This window comes from Myodes glareolus, chromosome 2 (genome assembly GCF_982192425.1).
Source record: "Myodes glareolus chromosome 2, mMyoGla1.1, whole genome shotgun sequence".
NCBI lineage: Eukaryota > Metazoa > Chordata > Mammalia > Rodentia > Cricetidae > Myodes > Myodes glareolus.
In genome coordinates this window covers 6,764,564-6,779,790 of record NC_142027.1, presented here as the reverse complement: position 1 = coordinate 6,779,790, position 15,227 = coordinate 6,764,564, and the positions used below count along the sequence as shown (strand labels likewise).

Sequence of the window (15,227 nt, the reverse complement as noted above, 5' to 3'; positions counted from 1 at the left end):
AATTGTAATTGCATTGCAGGGCTTTCTAGTGTAGTGTTATGGGGAGAACGGGACTGTGGGAGAATGGATAATGGAACTACTTTTGGTTTGAAAGTACTGTTTTACTTTCATTCCAATTTCTCAAGAGTATTTTTTTATCTTTGAAGTCATCTGTATATTAGGTTCAAAGCATAGTGATCTCTTTTGCCTTTGTGGGCCACTTACAGTCATGTATGTTTGCTTTCTTCATCCCTTTTAACATTGTCACAGTGGATCTGGAGATGGCTCAGTTGGCCAGGTGTAATCTGTGCAAGCATAAGGAACTGAGACTCGGGTGTCTAGCACCTAGGTGCTTGTACTGATTGTTTGTAATCCCAGTGCTTGGAAGGCTGAGACAGATGGATCCCAACCTTTCCAGCCAGACGGGCAAGCTTCAGGTTCAGTGAAACCCTATATCAAAACGTGAAGTGGAGAATGAGGGAGGAAGACAGCCAGCCTTGGCCTCTGCCCTCACAAACTTGAGTCCGCACTTTGGTGCGCACATAACCAAACACGGGCATATATACAAACAATACGATGTGAAACCATGCTACCCTTATATCGGGCTGGATCAGTTCACTGGTTCATCCACCCATTCCTAGTAGCAAAAGAAACACATATGGGTCTGAAGAGATGGCTTGGCAGTTAGGAACACTGCTTGTTCTTTCAGAGGTCCTGAGTTCAATTCTCAGCCAAAGCATGGTGGCTCACAACCATCTGTAATGAGATCTGGGACCCTCTTATGGCACAAAGGCATACATGCAGGCAGAGCACTGTATACATAATAAATAAATCTTAAAAAAAAGAAAAAGAAAACAATCCACATGCTTAGGATATATCTCAGTATCTTCTGGGGTAAAAGCAAAACTGATTGTATGTATCTTGTGTTTGGTAACTTTTACATTAAAATAATTCCTTTAAGATCCTTCTTTTTCACTCCAACAGATTAATCCTGAGTTATTGTTTTCAACAAATGTTCCAAGTCAGAGCTTTTCTCCTGTGAAGGAAAGTGTTTCGAGACCACATCTTTCAGAAGTCGGGAGCTCCTTTGCAACAAGGCTTATAAGTAATCTTGTTTCACCTCAGTCTGAGCCTGAAAACAGGTTAGTGGTGACTCTTCTGTAGCACTAATGCAATTCTAAGAGATTACGATTCACATCAACGTGAAAAGTTTAAGGATTCTCCCTACTTCTTCAACAACATATTTAAGTTAGCTAGAAATCATTAAATAGGAGTTAAAATAGCACATACTGGTGATCTCAGCACTCAGGAAGTGGAGGATCACGAGTTCAAACGGGCTCACTTGTGGAACGTTTGAGGCTAGCCTTGAGACTATTGTTTGCGGAGAGAAAACAAGATTTTACATGCACATGGGTGGGTGTGTATAATGTACTATGTGGTTTGATCAGATCTCTACCTCTTGCAGGATTGGTGGCAGAAGCCTATATAATTCCAGCTCCTAGGATAACCAAATTTAGTTCAAGGTCTTCTTGGAGTTACAGGGTGAGAGTTCTGGGCCTTTATACCACCCATCTCAAAGCAAGAAGCATGGGAGACCCAGGGCTGTAGTTTAGTGCTGGGAGCACCTCCCTGCTGTGCACAAGGCAGAGAAATCACACCCTGTTCAGTTAGCAAGAAGCAGAACTACAGAAGCCAAAATACGACATTTGTGCATTTGGGGACTTTCCTGGACCCTACAACTGTGGACCTGGTCTTTGATGGATGAGGTCTTTTGTTCCTGTGTTGGCAGGTGTTGGGCCTATATGCTGGGTTTAAGTTTAGAATGGTGTCAGTTGTGCTAAGATCTGGGGGCTGTTAATAGTATGTAGTATAAAAGTCACTGCCTTTATAAAGACCAGTGCCCATCTTAGTTATCTATTCTGTCCTTGTTATAAAACATCATGACATAAGTGGCCAGAGGGGGTCTAGAGAGATGGTTCAGCCAGCAAGAGCACTAGTTACCCACACAGTAGACCAACTATCTGTATCTCTAGTCTCGGGAATCTGGTGTCCCCTATTGGCCTCCATGGGTATAACATTCAGACAAAACATAAAATAGTCACTTTTTTTTTCTTTTGAGACAGGGTTTCTTTGTGTAACCATCCTGGCTGTTCTGGAACTTGCTCTGTAGCAGGCTGGCCTGGAACTCACAGAGATCCACCTGCCTCCTTAAATAGCAAGTACTCTTACTTCCTACACTATCTCCGCAGCCTGAAGACTAATTTGGGAGAATCATTTTATATGAAATTGACTTGGGCCAGCAGGCTCTCTATCCTTCAGTGATAGGGTCCTAAGTGGGAGGTGGAAAGCAGATGCTAAGGAAAACTAGGGTCAGAAGATCTTGCACAAGCTATGCCTTATGTCAAGCAAGCACATAGGTCAGTACATATCTTATGTACAGGTTTTCCTGGAAGGGAGAGCAGGACAGCAGAAACTATCATACAGTGGGAGAAAGTTAGCAGGAAGCTCGTCGAACAGTATTATACAAGGGGAACACACACAGATTGAGCACACAACAGCCTGGACTGATGGCCATAGCCCTGTTCAGTGGGAAGAGTGGGTTCCCAGGATCCACAGCCCCCTAGGGCCAGGGCCCCAGGCTATTACTGGCTCTGCCATACTCATTACTGATTTTACACAAGGAATTTCATTCCTTCTCGATGTTTCAGGGAAAATCTTGGATCAGACTAACTTGCAAAATGAAATAATAGAGAATACTCTTTGCCTTTGATCATTGAGAAAAAGGATGGTCAAATGTCATTCTCTCACAGTTCCAAGAAGGGCCGTAAGCGGTTAGCATTCTGTTTGGGGCTTGTATTCTGTTTGGGTGCTTGGAAACCACATGTGAAGACACTGTAAAGAGATCTCAGTAGTTAGCTGGCTATGGTGTGCCACACATTTAATCCCTGCACTGAGGAGGCAGAGGCCAGCCTGATCTACAGAGCGAGTTCCAGGACAGCTAGGACTGTTACACACAGAAACCCTGTCCCAAAAAACCAAAAAAAAAAAAGAAAGCCCAAGAGAGAGATCTTAATAGTCAGTTATTCATTATTTCCTAGTAGGAAAAGGAGAAAGCAATGTTAGAACTGAATGGTGTGATACTGAAGAAGTCAACCTAAGTATTAGGATTTCAAGATAATTAGATAATTAGAGTTGTTACAATGCCTTTGTTAGCACACTGACCTCAAGGTCTCAGAAGACTAAGAATGAAGAAGTCATACCTCCCTGGGATGGATCTGAGGGTATGTAGCTGGTCCTATTTCTGCCTGTTCTGCCAAGATGTCAGGGTCCCAGCCGCACATTTCCATCACCATGGGACCTCCTGATGCCATGCTTATCTTGCCGTGATGGACTATACCCTCAAACTGAGCCAGATGAGTCCTTCCTTCACTAAACTGCTTCTATCAGCAGGAAGAGCTGTCTTCTGTCATGCCCACGCCTTACAAACTCACATTTTCTATATACAATTTCTTCCAGCCTGAAACGGAGACTCGGTCCTCGTTCCTCAATTCTAAATGTGAAGACACGGAGATTAAATAATCCTCCATTTGAAAATTCACCTTATAGAAATGATGATGATGAAGATGTCATCATTTTAGAAGAAAATAGCACCCCCAAACCTTCAGTAGATCACGATATTGAAGTCAAATCAGAACAGAGCCACGCTGAACAAAGTGGTGTTCAGATTGAACTTGTTGGCAGTCCTGAAACTTGTGCCCAGGCCAGTTCAACAAGCACCTCCACCTCCAGGTGTGAGCAGGGCACTACTGCCTCCACTCAGACTGAAGTCCCGGGCTTAGTTGTTAAAAAGGAAGAAAGTGTTGAAGATGAGGTGGGTGTAGCGAACGACAGAGTGGTGCTGCCCTCCTGTGTAAATGCCGGAGCAGAGGTTCAGGAAACCTCAGATAGGTCAGCAGATGATGCTGGCCGTCAGCTGCAGGAACTGAGAAGTGAGCTGCTTTCAGTCACACAGGAAAGAGATGATTACAAGAGACAGTGTCACATGTATACTGATGAGATAAAAGTCTTACAGCAGAGGATACTAGAGATGAACGACAAATGCATGAAGAAGGAGACTTGCCATCAATCTACTGAGACCGACGCTGTGTTCTTACTTGAAAGCATTAATGGTAAATCTGAAAGCCCAGACCATGGAGGATCTCAGTATCAGCAAGCCTTGGATGAGATAGAAAGGCTGAAGAAACAGTGCAGCGCTCTGCAGCAAGTGAAGACTGAATGCAGCCAGTGTTCCACTAGTGAGAGTAAAAGCGAGATGGACGAGATGGCTGTGCAGCTTGATGACGTGTTTAGACAGCTGGACAAGTGCATTGTGGAGCGGGACCAGTATAAAAGTGAGGTAAGCTGGTTGGCACACACTCACATAATAATTGTGTTTATTGAATACCTCTTACTCCTTTGGTTTTGAACTGAGGGATGGGACTCCTGGCAGAGCAGAGGGATATGTAGAAGCATTTTGATTCTTAAAAATGTCTAAAATTGCCAGGCGGTGGTGACACACCTTTAATTCCAGCACTGGGGACTCAGAGGCAGGTGGATCTCTGAGTTTAAGGTCAGCCTGGCCCCCAGAATGAGTTCCGGGACAATCAGGACTGTTAGGTAGAGAGACCCTGACTTGGGGTGGGGGGATGATGAAATTTCTAAAATAGGAACCGACTAGATGCTGAATAAAACCCTTGCCTTATAAGCATGGAACTGAAGTTCAGATCCCCACCACCTACCTAAAAAGGTGGGTATGGCAGCTTGTCCAGGGATTGCAAGCTCTAATGTCATCAAGAGATGCTGCCTCAGTAAATGAAAGCAGGGAGTCAGTAATCAAGGAAGACGCCTCCGCCTGTGTGGGCGTGCACGTACACACACACACCAATAATCAAATAAATGTATAGATAAATGCGTGCTACACACTAAATCAGGTGTGGTGGTAAATACCTGTAGTCCCAGCACTTGGGACATGGAGTTAAATATCAGGAGTTCCAGGTCTTCCTTGCTGCATGGTAAGTTTGAGGCTAGCCTGTGCTCCTTGACTGAACACACACACACGCACACACACACACACACACACCGCCAGTATAAAAGGGTTGAGAGCACTAGAAAACAACGTGCAATGGCTAGGTGAGCGGGTGGCATGTAAAACCAGTACACCTTTAACAGCCATGTGAGGTAGCAGTAGTACCCTCAGTTTATGGTGGGAACTTCTGTGTGCAAGCAACATGATAAAGTCCAAATAAAATGACGACTCTTCAGTTCAAACACAGGCACCTTGTATGTTGTTGGTGTACTTCTTACTGTGCAGTTGTGATCTGAGACAGCTCGGAGTCAGCGGGTGGCGCCTGTGTCTTCCAGACTCCAGGAAAGCAGAGTTTGTGTTCTCCCAGGCTTATTGGTGCCTGGAAAATGCAGTTACTTGAAGGGATTTTCTTCTGAGGAAATAAAAAAAAAATTAGCTATTGGGATATGAATGGTAGTCTGTTTATATGCCCTGCTTCAAATTTCTAGAGAATTTTATCTTTAAGATAGGGTCTTATGTAGCCCTGACTGTCGTGGAACTTAGACCAGGCTGGCCTCAAACTTAGAGATCCACTTGTCTCTGCCTTCTAAATGCTGCTATTAAAGTTGTACGCCACTACATCCAGTGTAAAGTTAGGGTTTTTGTTTTATTTTATATTTTATGTTGTATAGGTGTTTCCCTGCATATGTGTCTGTACCTTGTGAGCGCCTGGTGCTCGTGAAGTGTGTAGGCTCACTTGGACGTAGACTGCAGATAGTTGTGGGATCCTCTGGGAAGAGCAGCCAGTGCTCTTAACCAGTGAGCCATCTTTCCAGCCCTAGATGCTCTCTCTCTGATCTTGTGTTAAATGATAAAACATAAGCAAGTGGGTTTTTTTTTTTAGAGACAGGGTTTACCTGTGTAACAGTCTTGGCTGTCCTGGAACTACCTCATGTAGACCAGACTGGCCTCAAACTCACAGGGATTCACCTGCCTCTGCCTCCCAAGTGCTGGGATTAAAGACGTGCGCCACCACCACCCAGCCAGAACATAAGCAAGTTAATGCAAGCTTTTATTGTAGCTTTAATTATATTAAGTGGATGAAATGAGAGCCTTTTCAAACGACAGCATTAACATCTTGATGTTTCCCTTGTCTTGGGTCCACTTATAGTGTGTAATTAACACTTTCTTCACCATAACATGATAGAGAAGTGAATCTCAGTAAATGAGACTTGTCTGATGGAAGGTTACTGAGTGCTGGGCTGTAGCTCAGTGGTAGATTTCTCATAAAACCAAGGCCCTGTATCCCCAGCCTTTAAGAAAAGAAAGCCAAACATGACTGGGGTGTATGTGTACTTAATCTGTTTCAGCAGCTGGTAATTTCATCACTGGTTTTTTACATTTCTTTTTTTTTATATATTTATTTATTTATTTATTATGTATACAATATTCTTTCTGCATGTATGCCTGCAGGCCAGAAGAAGGCACCAGACAGATGGTTGTGAGCCACCATGTGGTTGCTGGGAAGTGAACTCAGGACCTTTGGAAGAGCAGGCAATGCTCTTAACCACTGAGCCATCTCTCCAGCCCATACATTTCTTATCTTAAACTTGTACTTGGACTGAATTTTTAAAATTTTATGCTTATGAAAATTTATTTTTCATCAGGTTCATTTATTGGAAATAGAGAAATCCCATGTCCGTTCTCAGTGTGAAGAACTCAAAACTGAGATTGAACTGTTGAAGTCTACAAGTCAGCAGGCAGGAGCAGATGTTTCAACCTCAAGCAATGCCGAGGAATCCAGCAGTTGTGTGGATGGGGAAAGGTACTGGAGCTGTCAGCACCAACACTCCTTACCTCTGTCTGCACACGCGCAGTAGACACTGTTTGCAGAAGTCACTGACAGGCATTGTGGTCCCAGCAGAGCTTCTCATACGGAAGGTTGAGAAAGGAACATTGTAGAAAATGGTTTGGGTTTTTGGGTAAAAAATGAAAACTGGGCTGAATCTTTGAGAATGGGGTGAATTTTACCATGACATAGGACTCTACTAAAAGTGGCCCAGGACATGACTTTAGCATATCCTCTTCACTGAGTAATCAGTGGATATTTGTTTGGGCTTTTGTTTATCTTGTAGAAGTGATGAGTTTTGTTCTTTTTGATACAGCATTTCCACTGTCTACTACATAGGTGCTGGGAAGTGAACACAGGTCCTCTGTAAGAGCTACAAGTCCAAACAATAAATTATTACCCTATCGTTCTCTGTGACTGAAGGCAAAAGGGAGTAAAAGGGTTTGTTTGGTTTATGCTTCCAGGTCGTAATCTTTCATATATGGGAGTCAGAGCTTGAGGCAGGAAGTAAGACAGAAGGCTGATGCTGGCTTCCATTCTGACTCTTGTGTCCTTTAGACACTGGTACAGACTGGCCTGAACTGTTGAAGCGTCTCTCTGACCTGGGCTGCGTCAGTCTAACAGTTAAGTCTGCTAGGACACATTTAGAGAACTCTCACAGTTTAACAAAGCCTGCTTAACATTCAAACCACAGTTTTGGATATTTATTTAGCCACAGAATTTTTTTCCTAACATAAAGAAAAATTCAGTTTATTTTCCTCAAAGGGGAGGTGGAATTCAAAGTTCCATGTTTTTGTTCTTAGTGTTCTCACTAGCATATTTCTGCCTTCCTAGGTGACAACAAATTGGAAATAATATCTAATTTGTGTGTTTTTCTAGTCTAGGTTGTCTCAAGAGCCATTAGTTTTATGAAGCATTCTACCTGGGTTTAGCCTAGCATTTGATGAATCAACTGGTTAATTAAGTTCAGTTTTTGAGGGAAGTTGCACTTTTCTTTTTATTCTGTATCATTCCACAGAGATTTTTTATTTTCACTTAATTTTTAAGCCCATTAAGAGAAGTCATTTATATTGTGATACTCACCTAATCCATTACTATTTGTATTTGCAGCCTCAAACTTCGTTCTCTTCGAGTCAACGTAGGACAGCTGCTAGCTATGATTGTGCCTGATCTGGATCTTCAGCAAGTCAATTACGATGTTGATGTCGTGGATGAGATTCTAGGGCAGGTGGTGGAGCAGATGAGCGAGATCAGCAGTACTTAATTAAGGTGCAGACGTGGGTGGGGCTTCTGCTCAGTCTGGTGCAGCTTCACGGCCGCAGACTGAAGAGCCACATCTCCACTGTATTCTATGCATTCTCGTGTCACAGGTTCTGTGGACACTTTTGAAATAACCTGTGACTGGCTGGTATCGAGCAGCTTAATGGCTACCTTAGCTTCTGTTCGGAATATAAATATTTGTATTGAGCCCACACATATTTTTTTATTGCCCTAGAGACTGGTGTTTTTCACCACAAGGTTTTCAGGTTGTTCCTACGGTTTGTGCAATTTTTCTGGCTCCCTAAAATGTATTTTTCTCAAAATTGAGGGCTGTGCCATAATGTAAATGGATACGTTGTTACTGTCGGTTCTTTAAATGAGCATACTGTGGTGGCCTCCTGATGAGGTCTGCGTCTGTGGGAACTGAAGTAGTGCTTTCTCGGGAAACTCCTGTCTCTGAATAACTCGCTCGTGGGGAGAGGAAAGCCAAAGCTAGCTTCATTTTGCCTGGCTTTTTCTTGAGCTGAGATTGCTAGTCATTAAGTAAAAAGTATTTTCCAGGACAAAGGAAAGATCTTTAAAGTGTTAAAAATATCCAGTGACAACCATGTTTACTTAAGCCCATTTTTGGCTGTTGATTCAGCATAAAGTGGGTGCAATAATTATTTGAGATTTCTTTTTGTGAAATTTCCTGTATAGCCTGTGTAGGATTACTGCAGGTCAATGTGAGCTGAGAAGGCGGTCTTTCTCAAACAGCACTGCATATCTTTTACTCTATTATGAATGTAAGTGTTTTTATCCTGGAGTTAATCACAAACGAGCCTGGGATTATAGTGTCACATGCCGTAAAATATGCTTTTAATGGTCTCAAGTTTTGTGCAATCTGAAAAGAGGAGATGGCCTTTTATTACATATGTAACTGTATATAATTAAGAATCATATTTTCCACAACTAAAATGTGTTATTTTTTTCCAAAGTTTTATTATTGCTATTTATTTTAAGTTTTGTTTCTGAAAATTTAGTACATATTCATTTTGTGTATGTGATTAGTTATATACGTCTGTTGTATACAGCATTGAGTTTTTATGTATATTACCTTCTGGAAATTGCAAATAAATGAAGTTTTTGTTTTTATTTGCTTAGTAAAGGTGATAGTTATTTTTGGTGTCAAGCTGATTTTCTCTTCAGTTGTACTAAGTGTATTTGATGACAGATCCTCTCAAACGCTTTTGAAGAAACTGTGTTAACTTCAGATATTTAAGCACATGCCCACTGAGCCCTCAGTTGACCTAGTTTACTAATTCTAAGCTGTGCTCTTGTAAGACTTTCCTTTCAGTAACACCAGGCTCATTGCTCTTGAGGGTGAAGTTTTGTGATTAAGAAGAAAGACTTGGGGGCTCAGAGGTTAAGACCCTTGCCTGCTCTTCCAAAGGTCCTGACTTCAATTCCCAGCAACCACATGGTGGCTCACAAACATCTGTAATGGGGTCTGGTGCCCTCTTCTGGCCTGCACGCATCCACACAGACAGAATATTATATACATTATAAATAAATATTTTTTTAAAAAAGAAGAAGAAAGACTTGGTATTTGCAAAGGGATGAGTCTGGGCCCTGTGCACTACCACTGAGCCAACCTTTACAGCCTCACGTGAACGCTGTTGTGCAAATCATTCATCCTGCCTGAACGACAGCACTGTTGTAAGTCATGGCAGCTCTGTGAATGTCTGAGATGTGTACAAGGGCTCTTGGGAGACGCCCTTGAAAATGTGTTTGATATGGCCATGATGTGATTTAATGAGAAATCATAGAATTCCTAAATGAGTTGCTTGTAAAGCTGGTTCTTTGCAGTGTTTTCTTATCTTCACCCTTTAACAAAAGAGGCCGAATCGCGTGAGATCAGAGGAGCGTGGGATTAGCGGTCTTTCTGCTCTGATGCGCAGTCTAACAGCACAGAAACTGAGGAAGCTAGCCAGAGCAATGTGGGGTCTCACACCAGCCGCTTCAGTCAGCAGAGGCCACACATGAGTGGATGTAGGAGTGCTGTGGCACGTCCCTGTGTCCTTCTGTGCCTGGTTCCTCCGACAGCACCCATGACCTCCCATGTTTTGATTTTTACATTTCTGCTCTTGAATGGTCCAGGCCTGTTCAGTCTCCTAATGTCGTCGCACGAGGTTGTCATCCATGATATTCACACACAAGAACCACGCAGTCAGGTAACAAAAAGAGCAGTGTTAAGGAAGCAGTTACGTGCTGCCCGCATTAATACCTGTTAGTGGCTTTGTTGGACACATTAAAAGTGACCTGCACTGAGACACCTCCCGAAATAACCATACAGAAACTGTATTGATAAAATCGCTGCTTGGCCTATTAGCTCTAACTTATTGGCTAGTTTTTACATATTAATTTAATCCATTTCCATTATTTTATGTTTTACCATGAGGTTCATGGCCTACTGGCAAGGTTCCAGCATATCTGTCTCAGGCAGTGGCTCCATGGCTTCTCCCTGACCCTACCTCCTTTCTTCCAGCATTCAGTTTAGTCGTTCCCCCCACCCCAGCTCTCCTCTCCCGTATCACAGGCCTAAGACAGTTTCTTTATTAACCAGTGGTATTCACAGCATACAGAGGGGAATCACACATCAGGCAGCTGCCTATCTGCCTCTGCCTCCCAAGTGCTGGACTTACAGGTGTGTGCTACCAGGCCAGCAATAAAAGCAGCTTTTAAAAAACACTTGTCTAGTTAATTCCAGCCACTGCTGGTGATAAGCCTATGTTCTGAAGCTTGTTGGTGGGTATTCACAAACACTGTACTCAAGCAATTCGTGAACTGAATAATCAACAAGCAAGCAAAGGGAGTCAGACCCCAGTGGGAAGTGTGCTGGAATGGCGATGTTGAGAAAAGGACTACTTCCCATCCTCTGAAGGCAACTGCCATGAGTTTGTATGACCTTCCAGAAATAGCTGCAAACATTGGCACATCCCTATGCCTCATGTCTCAGCTTACACAGTGGTGCTCTCAGCAAGACATGAACGCTTCAGTATCTATCCCCTTGGGAGGCTCAAGGCAGACCGAATTGCACCACTGGCAACAAGAGGTCTTGGCTGCATTCTTTGATAGGAGTGTGCTCTGTCTTCATTTGTGGTTTTCTTTTCCTGTGTAGGGGTTAGAAACAGGGCCATACATCTGTTTATCTTTTAATATGTCAAAAAATACCATGCAAATGAATAAATACCAAAGTACTTTTCAGATATATCTGGAGTGTAAATTCTTCGCAGGAAATGTTGATAAGGTTGGAAAGTGTGCATTTTACTGTGTGTTTTTCAAAGAAATGTTGAAGGGATTTATATTCTTTTGCAGTATGTGAATTATTCCTCTCTCCAAAATCTCTATGTCATAGTGATTTTTACTAATTTGATATGTAGAAAAAAAATGGCAGTTGCTCTTTGTCTTAGGTTGAAAGTGTTGACTGTTTTCTTTGCCTACTCTTTCCTGTTGGGTTGTTTTGCTGCTATAATGAATGTAAAAGCTTGAGCTGATATATCCATAAACACTATCCTAATAATATTCAGACAAGTATGTCAGAAAACACTAGTTGTTTTATTTCATAGATAATTCACTTAAGAGAGTCTCGGTGGATTCTTATATCCTTGAAATTGTCTTTTGGACACTGGACCACAGTTCCCCAAAATCATGAATGTCAGCCTAGTGGAAAGGAAAGTGTAACCATATCCATTGTGTCTCAGAATTAAGGTTATTGGTTACAATGTTAACTTTAGGGCTCCTGAAGTTGAGTGAGGAACTACTGTCCAGTCAAATCGGCTGCCAGTGCAGCCACCACTAAACGGTAACCCAGGATCTTTTGTAACCTGTTGATAACTAAGGAAGACTTCAAAGTAGAGAAATTGTAAGTGATGGGTTAGTATAGTAGTGGGTTATCTTAGTTAGGGCTTCTATTGCTGTGAAGAGACAGCATGACCATGCAACTCTTTTGTTGTTGTTTTTCTAGACAGTTTTTTTTAAAGATTTATTTACTTATTTATTAAGTACACAGTATCTGCATGCATGCCTGCGGGCCAGAAGAGGGCACCAGATCTCATTACAGATGGTTGTGAGCCACCATGTGGTTGCTGGGAATTGAACTCAGGACCTTTGGAAGAGCAGGCAGTGCTCCTAACCACTGAGCCATCTCTCCAGCCCTTCTAGACAGTTTTCTCTGTGTAGCTTTGGAGCCTGTTCTGGAACTCGCTTTATAGACCAGGCTGACCTCAAACAGAGATTTGTCTGCCTCTGCCTCCCGAGTGCTGGGATTAAAGGCCTGTACTACCATTGCCCCACTCGTGGTAGCTCTTATGAAGAAAACATTTTATTGGGCTGGCTTACAGTTTCAGAGGTTTAGTCCATTGTCATCATGCAGGCAGACATGGTGCTGGAGAGATGACTGAGAGTTCTACACCTTGATCTACAGGTAATAAGAGACTGTGCCACCCTAGGCATAGCTTGAGCAATTAAGACTTCAAAGCTGCCCTCCACAGTGATACACTTCCTCCAACAAGGCCACACCTAATAGTGCTACTCCCTATGGATCAAACATTCAAACACGGGAGTCTATAGAGGCCATTCCTGTTCAAACCAGCACAGGGTTTGTATGTAAGGGTAGATACAAAGCATGGGCAGAGTGACATGAACATAAGTACTAGAAACCAAAAGTGGCTATTACTGAAACGCTCGAATTTGTCTACTGGAAGAACATCATCCAATAAAGTCTGTTCATGCTAACACGCTGGACAGTGGTGGTGCTCGCCTTTAATCACAACAGTCGGGGCAGAAGTAGGTGTGTCTCTGTGAGTTCAAGGCCACCCTGGACAGCTAGAGGTACACAAAGAAACCCTGTCCGTGGACTTAGCAGCAGGTTGTGCCTACCGCGTTCCTTCCCATGGACCTCAAGAAGTGAAACGCTCAGAGCCTGCCTTCCTGTCACGTCAGTTCGCTCTCCACTGCACAGGAATCATCTGTACCTGGACTGGAGTGAAAGCTGAGTTGTGTTTGCGCAAGGACATGAGCTCAATCCTCAGGACCCTTGTAAAAGACCCAGGTATACTGTGACACCTAGTCCTTGGAAGTCCCGGCAGATTTCCTGGACTTTCTGGCCAGTCAGCCTAGCTTACTTGAGTTCCCTGCTTATGTCTTTAAAGAAGAATAAGGACTATAGAGATGGCTTAGTGGTTGGGAGAACTGGCTATTCTTCCAGAGGCCCTGGGTTCAGTTCCCAGCACCCACACGGCAGCTCACCCCTGTCTGTAACTCCAGTTCCAGGGGGTTCCAATACCCTCACTGAGATACACATGCAGGCTTGTTGGAGACCAGCTTTGACAAGTATACCACTTACTAGGACAGGGATATGGGGATTAGAAAAGTTGGTAAAGAGAATGGAGACGTGACTGAAAATACTACAACAAAAACACAGCACCAGTGCACATAAATAGATAATAAAAGGGTGGTCAGTACTTCAAGAACCTGAAGTTGTCCTCTAAGCGCCACATAAATACACACATGTACACAGACACAAAGGAGAGTGAAAACTTGTGCCGTCGAGGGGCTTGTGTTTTGTCACTCCAGAAGAGTTCTTCACGGAGACTTAAAACTCTTGACTGGTGACAAGTAGAACTTATCTTGGCCTTGCCAGAGAGTTGGAAACTAATTTTGTTGACAGTTGTGCACATGTGTATAATGTATTCCGATTTCATTCCATCTTTTCCAGCATCCTTATCAACTCACCCCTACCACTTCTTTCCCTGGTATTACATTTTTGGTTTTGCTTTGTGATGAAGTTAGGTTGACCAGGACCATCTGTGTGACCATTGGATTAGGGTGGACATTGCCACCAGAAGACATGCAACCGAAGGCAATGATTTCGTCTTTTCCTGACAGGAGCAAGTGGTATAACAATGAGGGGTAGGTGGGGCGTGAATCTGCCTTCACCTCCCAATCATTGGAAAGAGTCTTCCCTTAAGGCCGAGAGTAGCATTAGTCTGGGTACAAACATAAATATCCAGAAGGCAGCTGTGTGTGGTCAGTTTAGCTAAACAACATTCAAGAATCCACACTATTCCCAATTAGCTCTCAACCCCATGCTTGTGGATCAGTCAGTTGTAGCTCTCAGGCTCGGCCACAGCACCATGCCTGTCTGTCTGTTGCCATACTGCCGGCCATCACGATCAGGGACTCACCCTCTGGAACTGTAAAGAACTCTTTTTCCTAAGTTGCCTCAGTCATGGCGTCTCTTCCCAGCAACATAAGAGTAACTAAGACATGGGCACCTCTTTTTGTCATGGTTGCCACCAAGCAGTGGTGCCACTGTCATACAAGTGACATCTTCCTTCTGCCAGAGCTTCTAGATTATACGAGAGAAAGGAGAGAGAGAGAGAGAGAGAGAGAGAACACATGAAGCAGGAACACTGTGGTAGTATTGCTGGGATCCGCTGAAATTTGGAGCACAGACATATTTATAGAGCTGGTAGCTGAGAAACCACTTCCATGGAGACGTGAAAATTGATGAACTCTGGGCTTTTCCGAGTCCTGGGCTCCTGATAACGAAGTGGAGTCTTCACACAACTCTAAGTGTAATCCCAGCACTCTGGAGGTGGAGGCGCGAGGATCAGACGTTTTAAGGTTGTTCTCAGACTACATCACGTGTTTGAGAGCTATATCGTGTGCGGGGATACAAGAGACCCTGTCTCAAAAAAAAAAACATAACTGAAAATGTAAATACTATTTTGTCTAAGGTTGATTATAATTTTTAATTTTTTTGATTTCTAAATTTTATGTGTATGAGTTTTGCCTGTATGTCTGTATATGCACCATACATCTGCCTGGTGCCATTGGAGGTCAGAAGAGGGTGGTGGATTACCTAAAACTGGATTAAAGATAGTTGTGAGCCACCATGTTGGTGCTGGGAACTGAACTCTGGCCCTCTGTCAAAGTAGCAAGTGCTTTGAAGAAGACCTGGGGGGACTGGAGTGATGGCTCAGTGGTTAAGAGCACTGAGTGACTGCTCTTCCAGAGGACCCAGGTTCAAATCCCAGAACCCACATGGCA

The 15,227-nt window shown here is 43.2% G+C and overlaps 1 protein-coding gene across 3 annotated transcripts in view; it reads left to right on the top strand.

Annotated features, from left to right (window-relative positions):
• The window catches only part of Morc3 (MORC family CW-type zinc finger 3), a 43,648-nt gene extending 34,382 nt beyond the window's left edge, over positions 1 to 9,266 (top strand). For all 3 annotated transcript variants that reach the window (XM_087898993.1, XM_087898988.1, XM_087898997.1), the window contains 4 exons: positions 964 to 1,121; positions 3,496 to 4,375; positions 6,691 to 6,848; positions 7,983 to 9,266. In XM_087898993.1, the coding sequence (XP_087755119.1) occupies positions 964 to 1,121; positions 3,496 to 4,375; positions 6,691 to 6,848; positions 7,983 to 8,136 (1,350 nt within the window). In that variant the 3' untranslated portion in view covers positions 8,137 to 9,266. The remainder of the gene's footprint in view (positions 1 to 963; positions 1,122 to 3,495; positions 4,376 to 6,690; positions 6,849 to 7,982) is intronic.
• Positions 9,267 to 15,227: the final 5,961 nt, after the last annotated feature.